The sequence below is a fragment of the Cannabis sativa genome, chromosome 6 (genome assembly GCF_029168945.1).
Source record: "Cannabis sativa cultivar Pink pepper isolate KNU-18-1 chromosome 6, ASM2916894v1, whole genome shotgun sequence".
Classification (NCBI taxonomy): domain Eukaryota; kingdom Viridiplantae; phylum Streptophyta; class Magnoliopsida; order Rosales; family Cannabaceae; genus Cannabis; species Cannabis sativa.
In genome coordinates this window covers 50234668-50248649 of record NC_083606.1, presented here as the reverse complement: position 1 = coordinate 50248649, position 13982 = coordinate 50234668, and the positions used below count along the sequence as shown (strand labels likewise).

General features: G+C 38.8%; 1 protein-coding gene across 1 annotated transcript; it reads left to right on the top strand.

Moving 5' to 3' along the window:
* The first annotated feature begins 235 nt into the window (after positions 1–235).
* On the top strand, positions 236–3602 carry LOC115695710 (S-adenosyl-L-methionine-dependent uroporphyrinogen III methyltransferase, chloroplastic). Its single transcript, XM_030622782.2, has 5 exons — positions 236–1031; positions 1163–1240; positions 1375–1444; positions 2060–2337; positions 2976–3602. The coding sequence occupies exons 1-5, from the start codon at positions 450–452 to the stop codon at positions 3123–3125; spliced, it is 1158 nt and encodes a 385-aa protein (XP_030478642.1). The 5' UTR covers positions 236–449; the 3' UTR covers positions 3126–3602.
* The last annotated feature ends 10380 nt before the right edge of the window (positions 3603–13982 follow it).

The window sequence follows — 13982 nt, the reverse complement described above, 5'->3', positions numbered from 1 at the left end:
TAAGAAGTATAAAAGGTACCAGCACTCTCTTATGTATTATTATTACTATTAATCTAATTAAGTATAAGGTCCGTTACATTTAATGTAATAATTTTTTAAGAATATTACTTGTCAATATTTAAAAGTACTAAGTACCACTAGTGCCGAACAACAATTCTCCTTAATTAAAAGGCAGCCGATTAAGAAAAAAATAAAGTATTTTTTTATTGATAGAAAGTTAGAAACCCAAGTGGCAAGACAAAAGAAGGATTGTCCGTTGTCCCCCTCGAAGCCCAAAAAGGTACTCCACCTCCTCATCCCTCCCAAGAGACTCACCCAACTCCAACACTCCTCTTCCACTTACGTCTCTCTCTCTCTCTCTCTCTCTCTCTGTATATATACATTACACATATAGCATTTACAGACCCCCCCAAATCACAAGACTAAGTGCCACCAATTGACTCTCATCTATGGCTCTCGTCAACAGGCTTCAATCTCTCTCATCCTCTTTCTCTTCTACCCATTTCAGAAGCCACCGCACACCCTCAAATCTCCAACCCATTTGCTCTCTACACTACAATTCCTCTTCTTCTTCTTCGCCATTTACAGAAAAGCACTCCGTTCAGAGATACCAACGAGATCAATGGGTTTACAATCACCAACTCCAACTGCACGACGACCAAACTACTTCTTCCTCTTCCTCGTCTTCGTGCTGCTCAGTCATTCCTGATTTCGATTCTTCGGCGAGGGAAAACGACATCGCTTTGCAGCTACCGGAGCTGAAGAAGCTGCTTCTAGTGCTTAAAGAGAAGAGGAAAAGTGAAAGAGGCAGTGGCAGTGGCAGGGGCGATTTTGGGCCCGGGAATGTGTTCTTGGTGGGCACTGGTCCTGGGGATCCTGACCTCTTGACCTTGAAGGCTGTCAAAGCCATTCAGAACGCTGATTTGTTGTTGTATGATCGATTAGTGTCTAATGATGTTTTGGATTTGGTTGGTGCTAATGCTAAACTTCTCTATGTTGGAAAGACTGCTGGCTACCATAGCCGGACACAGGTAATGCTCATTTCTCTGTTTAATCCAAAACCCAGATGTACAAATATGAATGTGTATTCGAAATTCATTTGTTGACAATGTTTTATGTATATTATAATTTTTACATAGTGTGTATTGGGTCTCTTTTTTAGGAGGAGATACATGAATTGCTGTTGAGTTTTGCTGAAGCAGGTGCAAATGTTGTCAGACTTAAAGGAGGGGATCCTCTGGTATGTTATGACAAATATCATGGGATATTTGATTGAATTAACTTAGATGTAATTATTATATAAATATATACATCTTATAATTGTGCTGTATTACTTTGTTATGACACTACATTACATTTTGGTGGTGCAATTAGGTTTTTGGGAGGGGTGGAGAGGAAATGGACTTTCTGCAACAACAAGGAATTCAAGTGAAAGTAATTCCAGGTACTTAGTCGTGTTCAATTTCAATAAATTTCATTGTTTAGTCGAAACTCTTACACTATAAATTCTTCACTATTTTCCGTACAATTATTGGCTTTTGGAATGTAGAAGTTTAGAGCATTGCAAGGAATCACTATGGACCATGTTTTAGCTTAGATGTTTATGAATTATATTTTATATCAGTTATTTTTTAAGCATATATCCTTGTGTAATACACCATTTAAGTCAGCGGAAAAGTTTCTTCCTTTATAAGTTGCATAAAATATAGACTAGTAATCTGACAAGGATTCAAAATGAGTAGGAACTCTTTGGAAATTGTATATTCATGTAGCAAGATGCAATGCAAAGCTTCAAAATGATACGTAGATATAGAACCTTTTCAGAAGTTCGTATTAGATGCTAGGAAATCTCCTTGCTTTTGCATGTGGCAAAACACTACACGTTGTGTTTTTGCAGCATTTGTCCTGTCCTCCTTCCTTGGTTTCTCTTGTATAATCTTCCATGTGTTTATAGAGGTTTTTTTCTCTTACAATGGTGTTTGCTAATTCTATAGTTACAACATTTATATTTTTTTAAGTGAAATTGTATTAATTGATGATAGTGTTTCTTGTTTTGTAGGTATCACTGCTGCTTCAGGAATAGCAGCGGAGCTGGGAATTCCATTGACTCACCGAGGTGTTGCAACTAGTGTCAGGTTTCTCACAGGGCACTCAAGAAAGGGAGGAACGGATCCTCTCTTTGTAGCGGAGAATGCAGCTGACCCTGATACAACCCTGGTGGTATATATGGGATTGTCAACTCTCCCATCACTCGCCGTAAAGTTGATGCAACATGGTCTGCCATCAACGACACCAGCTGTAGCAGTTGAAAGAGGGACCACACCTCAGCAGCGTATGGTAAGCACAATTCTTGTACAAGTTAATGTGCCTTTCGAAAAATATTAATTGAAAAAATTGTCCTCCTAAATCGTAAGCATTACTACAAGGACAAGAAATATGAGAGGGAGAAAATACAAATGACTGAAAACATTGCTTACTTACTAGTTACTATTGAACAATTTTCCTAATATTTACAAGGGAACCCACCTTCTAATCTTCTGAACATCATAATGAAGCTGTACTTTCCAAAACTTGACTAAATGGTGTCATTTGATTTATAAAATTTTGTTTAATGGGCTTCCTTGAATATGTACATAACTAGTCTCTCAATGTCTCGTGGATCGTTATATTACCACTAGTTACCCCTGTTATGGTGAAATTCGTTTAATTGCAGTATGAAAATTAGCATATTAGCACACACAAAAATATATTTGTTACACTTTTTCATTCTCTAATCATGGGAAACCACTTATATTGGACGAAAATTCTTCCATGACACATAACTATTAAGAGAGTTCAATGAGGTTGTCAAATGTACATAATGTAGTTTTAAGTACTAATAAGGGAGACCTTTGATTTTTCTTTATTCAAATCCAAGCTCGTTTCAAAATTCTGATGTACGCCATTATGATTCTAACTATGATGTGGAAATTCAGGTTTTTGCTGAGTTAAAGGATCTGGCTGATGAGATTTCGTCAGTAGCTTTGGTATCTCCCACATTGATTATCATTGGAAGAGTGGTTGCCCTTTCCTCATATTGGCCACATTCTGTAGAAGAAACATCCTCCTTGGTAGAGGCGAAATAAACATTTTCTTTTATGAATTTGAGGATATATCCTGATATCTTTCTAGCCAGAAGCTGGGTTTATGCATATTCAAACTCTGGTAATTCTTGCCCCAGATGGATTTGGTTTACTCCCAGTGAAGAATTATAGATGTTCTATTAGCTCTGCTGCGAAGAGATGGAGAGGCGGCAGAGAGAAGAAATTGTTGGGATGGTAATGGAATAAAATTTCGGAGTAAAATAAATTGTATGTTGACTGAGTTAGGAGTTACTGAGACTGGGCCTTGACACTACCACATGAATTTCAGTAAGAAGAATAAATGCTTTGTACTTTAGAATGAAGCATAGGTTCATTGCTGACAACCAACTAAATGCAGGCATTTTTTCTTTCAATTCTTTTTTCTTCATTGGAATTTCTGATTGTCAGATAGGAAATTTTTTTTGTAATGAGCATTTTTAATTTATTTGACTCAAATTTAATTCTTTTAGTGTTATAAAATATATTATGATGTTCAAATCAATGCATTAATTACTATCATAAATATTTAATTATAATTTCTTTTTTATTTTATTGATTTAGTTTTTTATTATTCTAATCATATAAATAGAATTTCACCTCATTTTAATAAATTAATGAAAATTTTTCATTTACTTTCTTATTCTCTGTCTTCTCTTTTTTTTTATTATTTTTTTTCTATTCTATATTAATCTAGGCTTAATTAGTAATTTTTCCCCATAAATTTTGACATGTACCAAATCATGCCCCTGAACTTTTTTGGCCGTTGAAAACTATTGAGATTGTTAGATTTAAGGACTTTTGTCTAATTTTAGTAAAAAAATTCTAGCATGAATGAAAGTTCAAAGGGCATGATTTAGTACATATCAAAGTTTGAGGGACATGATTTGGTAGATATCAAAGTCTGGGGAGCATGGTTTAGTACATAAACAATTACTGAAACAGTAAAATTGAATGAAATTAGACAAAAGTCCTTAAATTTAACAATCTCAATAGTTCGGGGGAAATTTCTAATGGCAAAAAAAGTTCAGGAGGCACAATTTGGTACATGTCAAAGTTCAGGGGGAAAAATTACTAATTAGCCATTAATCTATAACATATTATCAGTACGAGATTTTTTCCACTGGAAATATATACTTTTTTGTTTGTTAAAGTTGTTGAATTATTTTAAAGTTATAATACACATAATATATATTTATATATATACTCATCTGACTGAAATACTTTTAAGAATTTTTTTACTTTTCTCATAATTTTTTTTGTTATTTATTGTTAACGTAGATTTTTGTTAACCAATTAATAAACTTTTTTTTCGTAATAAACTTGACACATAAATTATAAGAAATTTGAGAAATCTAATAGAAGCAAAAATGACATCGGGTTTTTACGTGATTTTGCAGTTAACTCTGCATAGTCCACGAGTCTATCTTATTCAGATGTTTTTGGATACAGAATTAGGGTTTTACAATCAGTTAACTTCTTTTTTCTCAAAGATTTCTTCGTCCCCTTTTTCTGTATAATTTGCCCATATTTAATATAGGTAGGCAATTAATTACATTTAAATTCGAATTCTATAATAATATTCTCCAAAATTATGGGCTTTAATTACGTTCTACTTAAATACGTGTAGATAACATTAAAAAATCACACAGTTGTGACTTAAACTATCTTTAAGGCGGTCAACGCTGACAGGAACATGAACTTTCTTCTAAAGGTATCTCACTGGAGGTATCTCGCCGTGTACATAGATGTCTTGGTTGATACGCACAGCAATGACATGAGCACTAGATTACTGAGCAAACTTAAGAACTGCTCTTTGACCATAAGGCCTTGCAGACTGGATAATCATGTCCTTCAAGTTATTACACTTAGTTATTATAATGTGTACTACACGCTAAGTGTTCTAATAACTGATTCGCCTCGTCAATACCTCTTTACATACAACGAGGTAGAAGCCTCGCTATGCGTTGTCTATGGCTCCCTCAGGATTATGCCTTCCAAGACAAGATAGTTTCTCATCAATGCATGAATTGATAGTCTGTATATCCATGTCTCGCTTAATACTATACAGTCACCGAGTTACGAATATTCTCTATTAATTCCACATTTAATGAGTTATTTCATTTTGCATTTAACGATATAATTATCATTATATTTGTTGATTCATATTCCCTGAGGTTGACACGTCTCACCTTCTAAAGTACAACCGAATTTTTGGTATAACAATTGCCCCTTAAAAATTCCTTTTTCTTTTTTATATAAAGTACTTTTTAAATGATTACCGTGGGTATATCTGTCATAATCTAATTTGAAAATTTGCATGCCTTTGAATTTGGCAAGTTTATGGTTTCGAGGCACATCATTAGCATTAATGAGCCATCTTTTCCACTTCTCTCCCATTTATAACTGTTGGATCTTCTTTCCTATAATCTAACAGAGATCAAGCCCAAGGTATAAAACAATAGAAAGATACCACCTTTCCTCCATTTTCATCTTTTCAAAAAATTTTAAGCTTTTCTGAGAAATTCTCATCCCGACTTTCTGAAGCTTTGCATGCCCTCATTGTCGTTAACATATTTTTTGCGAATTTTCTTAGATTCGATCTCCAATCTTGAACGTATTTCACCCCCCCGCTCGTCTCAAACCCAGATACAGAGATCTCCCCTGCACATGCATACTTCCTTAACCAGTAAGTATTCATTCTCTTCCTTCTTGGCATATTTTTAGTCATAACCAATTGCATCATTGTTTTTCTTTGTTGGGTTCTGGTAAATTTTTTTATTTTTCTGGTTAACTTTTAGGGTTTAGATGGAGTAAGACTTAGGTTTACCATATTTATAAATTTCTGGTTTTAATAAATTTCTTCCAGGAATTGGGATTGCTCTTTTAATAGAAATGTCCCAATTTGGTTCTGAAATTTATTCTCTAGAATTTTTAGAAACAGAGTGTCCCAAGAAATTTTCCCTTCCATTCAAACCTAAAACCCAGAAACCTCGATCCTTACTTGAAGTAAATGATGCAAAGATTAGGGACCATATAATAAAAACCAATCAAGACGAAGTTGCTAGTCGCCATAGGTGATTTTTGCAAGAGAATTCCTGAGGGTAAATACCATTTTTTGCGAGACGCAGCCTGGCCTGAACCTCCCTTATTATCTTCTTTTCCACTCGCGAGACCAATGTTTTTACCTGAGGTCACTGCTACTTTTTCACTAGGTGACCTTGAGTTTGATATAATGTCTACTAAGCCTCGTAAGTCAAAGACCCCACAGGATCCTAACGTCACCTTCGAGGATGAACTCATCGAATCCAAGGTAAACTTTGTCTTCATTATCCATACCTATTGTGTAATCGTTAACTTGTCTGTAATTTCCTTGCTTAAATGACCCTAACCTCGATCTTTTCTCCCCACTTCTATTTGTTCGCGGCTGGGTGCGCGAGGGGAGAGAAGTTGGGCTTGTGCAGGGAGGGAAGCTGGGCATGCACATGGGGAGGGGAAGCTGGGTGCATGTACGGGGAGGGGAGGTTGGGTGCGTGCCCGAGGAAAGGAGGCTGGGTGCGTGCGCGGCGAGAGGAGGCTGGACGCACAGGGCTTTGTAGGGGGGAAAAGAGGTTGGGCACGTGGGCTGATATGATGGGGAGATGTGACGAGGGGGACAAGGACAAAAAAGGCGGGGGCCATCCTTTGTCCCTTTTGTTTGTTTTGAGAATATCACATTATTCTTCCCCTTTATTTGTTGTCCAAAGGAAGATTCATTTATTGAACTTCTGTGGTTAACACTTGCCCCCAGTCTAAAAGAGCACTTTTAAGTGATCTTTTTGACTGCAGTTGAGCCGTCCTTTAAGCCCTTTGCAACACACCTCGTATGGTAGAGCATCTAACATTACGTACCGAAATATTAATGAGATCATTCAATGAGATAGGTGGGTCACATGTTACTTCTTATGTGTGCATGTGACTAATCCCATCTATTGATCTTATTTTGATCAAACAGTTAGTATTCCCTTATTCACCTTATAAATATGCTTCCATTTTCACCTATCCCTGTCTCATTCTTATTTCCCATAACTTGCTATCTTTCTTTACTTTCTATTTCTTCCAATCTCTTCCTACATTCTAAGCCCTTTGACATTTGTTCTTTCATCCAGTTCCGATGTAGTGAGTCTCTTGTTACTCAAGCCAATCTTGTTAGGTACCTTCTTTCCCTATTCACATTACTTTTCTTTTATATTTATACACCCACCATACTTACGAACACAACTCAGGTTCATAATAACTCTCGTTAAAGCCTTATTAGTCTTTGGCCTGCCACTAATCCTATCCATTTGTACGCCTTCCCCCCCCCCCCCCTTTATTTTTTGTTGGGTGACTAGGCGTGCGTCTAAAGTAACCCCCTTGTTATAGAGTTATAGTAGGTGTTGTGTCCCCAACCTTGGTTAGCAAGAGTTGACGCCCACATTCACTTTTCTCGAACAATACTTCCACCTTTTCCTCTTTCCCATCTCTTTCGATTCAAACGGGGACGTTGTCGACCCTTGGCGACAGTATCACCAGCTAATGTCTGAGCATTTGAAATGTTTAGAAGAAATTTGTGAGTTCCAACAGCGTTTGTCTAGGCTTAAGGAGGAGATTGAGTTCTTGGAGGGTTAGGGGCATGCTAATACGGATGCCCACCTTTCCCTCCTCAAACGGTTATATGGTGACATAGCAGAGAAACTTGCTCACTTGGAGCACATTTTTTTGCTTAAGCTGTCTCCCCCTTGCCCAGCTCTCATGCCTTTGGCTGTGAAGCCAGCTGTGTGCCAACCAGGTGAAGATAGATGTTCCTCCTACTACCCCTCACCATCCACCATTGCCTAGGGTCATCTAAGTGATGAAGGCTCGGTCGGACCTAGATTGGGTCAAAAAGCTCCAACTCTTCGAATGAAGAGCATGAAGTATGTTGGTTCTCGTTCTAACTCATTTTATGATTTTACAAATATGCATAAACCACGCCGCCCGACTAAGCCCAGTGCACCACTTCCAACCAGCGAAAGGTTGATTCCCTTCGGGATGGCTGACATGGTGAGTATTGTGACTCGATCTAAAGCCAAAAGGATGGTACACCAATATGCAGTTTCACAAGGTTTTGAACCTTTGTTCGGTGATCCCGCTCATTTACCACCTCAAGGCATGGCGGCCTTTAGCGAATACATTCTCAAGGCGGGTGTTGCTTAGCTGCTTCACCCTTTTTACGTGGAGGTTTTGAATTACTTTGGCATAACTCCCCTACAAATCATGCCAAATGGCTGGACACATTTTTACTTGCTTCTTCATTGCCTTCAAGAAAGCAACTGGTAGGGCTCCTACTGCTAAGGAGGTACACTACGTGTAATAACTTTCTTCCCAATCCCACGTTCCAGGGTTTCTATTACCTATACAAGAAAGTTTTGACTAACCCGACGGTCTTCGGTTCAGTTTCTAACACGGGAAAAGCTTAGAAGCAAGACTTCTTCTTTCTGCCCAATTAAGCGGGCGTGATCGAAGCCTTTCGAATGCCTGGTAAGTGACTCCATTGCCTTTACTTACGTTACTTAATTAATAAGGAACTCCTTCTTTATGACCATTCAACTCTTTTTTTGTCCCCGTTTACAAAGGCTCGTGACCCTCCTTCCCTCATGCAAGAGGAGTATACTTCCGGTATACTAAAGCTATTCAAAGCTAACTATGAAAGCAAACTCTGCCACTATCTTCTGATTTTGCCTAACTTGATTGAATATGGGTTGGTCATGGAGAATGTCAGGTTAAAGCCTAAGAAGTTGTATGCCATGCTGCTTCCCCCACCAGAAAAGGAGGCAGCCCTAGGCGATTGAGACTCTTGATTCTCTCTCTCTCTCTGAGCTATGCAAGCCGACTACAGTTGTCCAAAGGAGCTCAAAGATCCCATACCTTCTACCTATGCCGGACAAGGGGATGACCACTCTATGGAGGTTGATCCCCATTTTGGTGTTCTTCTGGAGATGCCTCCTCCTAACATCGCTCCTGGTCAGCAGTTTCCTGGGCTTCGGGAAACACAGGTGCTCTGTGATCCCCAAGAACTCTACTCCAACCACCTAAGCTCTCCATTGATACATGAGCGACAGGGGTATTACGACCCTCTTATCTTTTTATCAGACCATCACGCATGACCAGCCTCATATCCACCCATCCTTTTGCTCAAATAATACCTCTGCTCATGGAGAAGGGGGTTCAGGCTCTACGCCCTCATATGCGCCAGAGGACTTATCGTGGGATCAATCTTGCCTATCTCATTATGGTGGGGCATTTCAACAGACCATGTCTCTATACTCGAGGGAACAGTGGGAGAGCATCTGAGGTGTTCCCCCACTCGACTTGTGTGAGCAGTTTTTTCATTCTTCTGTTGGGGTGAGTCTCCTTTTTATTATTTTGTTAACTCCTCTCTTTATTTACATGTCTTCTTGCAGTTGGCTACTGCGTCTCAAAAGGTGCTCGCACAGGGCAGAGCCTACGGTTCTTCTTCTAACTACCAGACGCTATTAGGTGACCTGTAATCTGTTAAGGCAGAGAGAGTTCATTAATCTGCCCTGGTGGACTCCCAGGTGGCTTTCATTCAAACACTAGAGGGTGCTCATCATAACTTGGAGTTCAGATCTAAGGAATGCATCTTTTTGGGATACTCTTCAAAGCACAAAGGATATTTGTGTGAAAATGTTGTAGCCACTCTTTGTTGCCAAAAAAGTGGTATTTAATGAGACTTACTTTCCTACCTCTTCTAAGTCCAGCACTCAACATGTATCCTCTATTCATTCAACCTCTTTTCCAACTCCATATTTTTTTTACCATAAATGTTCATATTGGTACTCATCATGTTGTGCCTACTGCTGTTGTAACTGAGTCTCAAACCTCATCAACTCCACAAGTTGTTGTTCCAAACTCAACTTCTGCACAAGAGTCATCTTCCTCAAATGCGTCCACTACCTCCCTTAAGTCATCTGAATTGCCTCAATACAGTGATAGCAGGAACTCTATTTTACTAGTCAACGCAGCTGCAACTAGTTATGTAGCCTCCTCCACCTCTCCTACTCCTGTAGTTGCAATGGATTCATACCATGACAACAAGGCCTCAATATGGTATTTACAAGCCTAAAGCATATCTAGCAACGAGGAACAAACTGGCTGAGTCTCTTATGCCTCGTGAACTAAAGTCCCTGAAAGCAGCACTTAATGAACCTGCATGGAATGCTACAATGCACAATGAATTCACTGTTCCCAAAGCTAATAGAACTTGGACGCTTGTACCATATGAGCCGCACATGCATATGATAGATAAAAAATGAGTTCATCAAATTAAACTCAAGTCAGATGGCAGCATTGATAGGTTCAAATCAAGACTAGTTTCTAAAGGTTATCTTGAAGCACATGGCATTGATTATGTTCAAACCTTCAGCCTTGTATTTAAACCAGTAACAGTGAGAATGGTTTTCACTTTATTTGTGAAACTTAATTGGGGAATTAGAAAAAAATGATGTGTCTAACACCTTCCTTAATGGCAACCTTTAAGAGACTTTTTATATGACTCAGCGTCAAGAGTTTGAAGATCCATCCAAACCTAATTATGTGTAACATTTACATAAAGCTATCTATGGCCATAAGCAAGGCCCTAGAGCCTGGAATGATAAGCTCAGAACCATTTTGGTTGTTTGGGGATTTACAGGTTAAAGGGCAGATTATTCTATGTTCATCTTTGGTACTGGTCACAATTTAGTCATCCTACTTGTCTTTGTGAATGATATCCTCATAACTGCTCCTAACACTCAGCTTTTTACCAAACTTGTTGCTGATTTGAATACCTTCTGTTAGTGTCATTATTTTGTGACAGTGTATGTTCTGTTCAATGTCTAGTCGTGTCTGGAATTTTAGACTGTTATATCTGCACTAACGTTTGTTTACGAGAGTCTTTTTAAGTGTTAGTTAGTGCCACCTGGTCTTATCGTTGTGGTCATATATATAATCAGTTTCTGTTAGTAAAGTGGTTATCCAATTAATCATTCAGACAGTTATTTCGGTTGTTTTTAGAGAGATAGTCGTATCTTGTTTCTTGTGATTGTGATTACAGGTTAGATCTTGAAGCTTGAGAGGGTTCGTCAATGGCGGAATGATCTGAATCTGGAATCGTTGAGTTCAAACTGAAGGGATTTCAGTGTCATCTTCATCATCAGATCTGAAGGGATTTCAGATTGAAGACATGTTGAAGAGGAGCTCAGTTGCTGCACAAGGGATTGTGCATTGAAAATCAGTGTTCTTGATTGTCATTGGTAATTCATTACTATTTGCTGAAAAGGTTGTATTTGATTCCTTTAGAGAGAATTGGTAATTGTAATATGAACCTTTAATTGATAGTGGATGAACTTACCCTGGTTCGGGGAACCCAAGCACTAGTCGGCTGAGATGTGTTCTCAGTGCAGATGAAGCTTGTAAATTGATGTGTGATTTACTGCTTAAAGCTTAATTCTTGTTCATAACTCATATCTTGAAATCGATCAATTTAAAGATGTACAACTTGGTAACTTGAATCAATAAAATCTACTAGTAGCACTTTCAATTGGTATCAGAGCTTGAAATTTTATAAAAATTTGTGTTAGATCCTACTGCTGTATGATTCTTGATTGTTGATTCTTGAATCATCCTTGACGATCGATTCTGTTGCAACTAACTGCCTCTGAGTTCTCTCTCAAAGAACTACAGAACAATTGTGTTTCTGTTTATCACTTCTGTGTGCAGGATGGAAATGTTCAGAGAAGGAGGCTCCACCTCGAGACCTCCTATGCTGGAAGGAGCCAATTATCCATACTGGAAAACCAAGATGCGTGCTTTCTTGAGAGCTGTTGATGAAAGAGTATGGATGTCCATAGAAGAAGGGTGGTGGAAACCAACGATGATGGAGAATGAAATCGTCATACCCAAACCAATGAGTCAATGGACCACTGTTGAAATGGAAAGAGCAAATTTCAACTCAAAGGCTCTTCATGCCTTGTTCAACGCTGTCTCCACTAACCAGTTGAAGGTTATAGCCAATTGTGAAATTGCTAAGGAAGCTTGGGAGAAGCTAAAGATTAAGAACGAGGGAACTGATGCTGTCAAGAAATCAAGACTGCGTGCCTTGGCAAAGGCTTTCGAAAATCTCACCATGGAGGAGGATGAGTCTGTGGCTGAATTCCATGCAAAACTTTGTGACATTTCTAATGAATCATATGCTCTGGGGAAAACTTACTCTAACTCGAAACTGGTTCGAAAGGTGCTTGGTGTCCTCCCCAGAAGATTCATGTCCAAAGTTACCTCTATCGAAGAAATGAGAAACATTGAGGAACTCGATCTTGACGAGCTCATCGGATCATTACAAAACTATGAGCTATCACTGTCTAGGTGGAAGAAAACCAAGAAACAAAAGGAGATGGTGAAAGAAAAATCAGAGGTTGGGATTGCACTTATTCACCAAGAAAACAAAAAACCTGTTCTGGAGGACTTAAATGGCATTACAGATGAAACTGTTGCCATGTTAACAAGAAACTATGCAAAGTTCTTGAAAAAGAACTACAGGAAAAATTCATCAGCTGACAAAGAAAATTTGCTCAAGAGAAACAAAGGAGTAAATTTCAAACCAGGACAAGCCTCAACTGATCAAAAGGGGCGAGGGATTAAGTGCAGAGAATGTGATGGATATGGTCACATTCAGGCTGAGTGTGCCAACACACTAAAAAAGAAAAAGGCCCTTGCAGCAACTTGGAGTGATAGTGATGAGGAAAAGAACTCCACAGCCAGTGAAGGATCAGATGAGGAGAAGCAGGTACTTGCATTCATGGCCCAAAGCTGTAATCCAGTTGAATCTGAAGATGATGCAGTCTCCACTTCATCAGAAGCGTACAAAGACAGTCGTCAACATGCTTATGAAGAAATGTTTGCACAATGGGAGTACATGACTAAACAGATTCGGCCCCTAAAGAACTCCCTTGAGCAAGTGGAGTCTGAAAAAGGAAAGTTAGAAGACTACGTCAAAAATCTCAACGTACTTCTTGATGAAAAGGAGAATGAGATTTACAAACTCACGGTGATCTAATCCGAACCAAGCAAGCGTTACAGTTCATTCCCCAGTAATCGCTGCCATCAATCAAACCCTACAGCTTCAGAAGCCCTATGGTGATCGAACTTCATTAGGATATAAAATGCTTTACAAGCAAGGAAATGAATTGTCTGTTGAGCATTCCTTACCCTCCAATGTCAATTCATCAAAGAAGGAAGATGGGTCTCCTGACACCTCAGTCACCATTAATGAATCTGACTCATCTGAGAGGAGACAGGTTCCAACTGGACCCACCAAACTCAAATTTGAAGGAAGGAGGACTGATGCTGACAACTTTCCACAGAATGACAATTTCATTCCTACATGTCATTTCTGTAATAGGAGAGGTCACATCCGTCCTAAGTGTTACAAATTGCAGAACTACTTGAAAGCCATGATCAATCGACCAAATAGTTTCCCTCCTCCAAATAAGTCACATGGACGCAAACCTCGTCGAGAATGGAAAATAAAGTCCAAACCAAATTCTGATGTTGGTTTGGTTGCAAAGCTGTCTCGTCCGCCTTTGTTGAAGGTCGATGGTACTTCGACTTGGATGTTCGCGTCACATGACTGGAAATAAGAAATTGCTAGTTAACTTCAAAGATGAAAAAGGAGGATCTGTCACTTTTGGGGATGGCAACAAAGGACAAATTGCTGGGAGAGGTGATGTAAATGTGAATGGAGCAGCTCACCTGACGAATGTCTTATATGTGAGAGGACTCAAAGCAAATCTCATCAGCATCGGT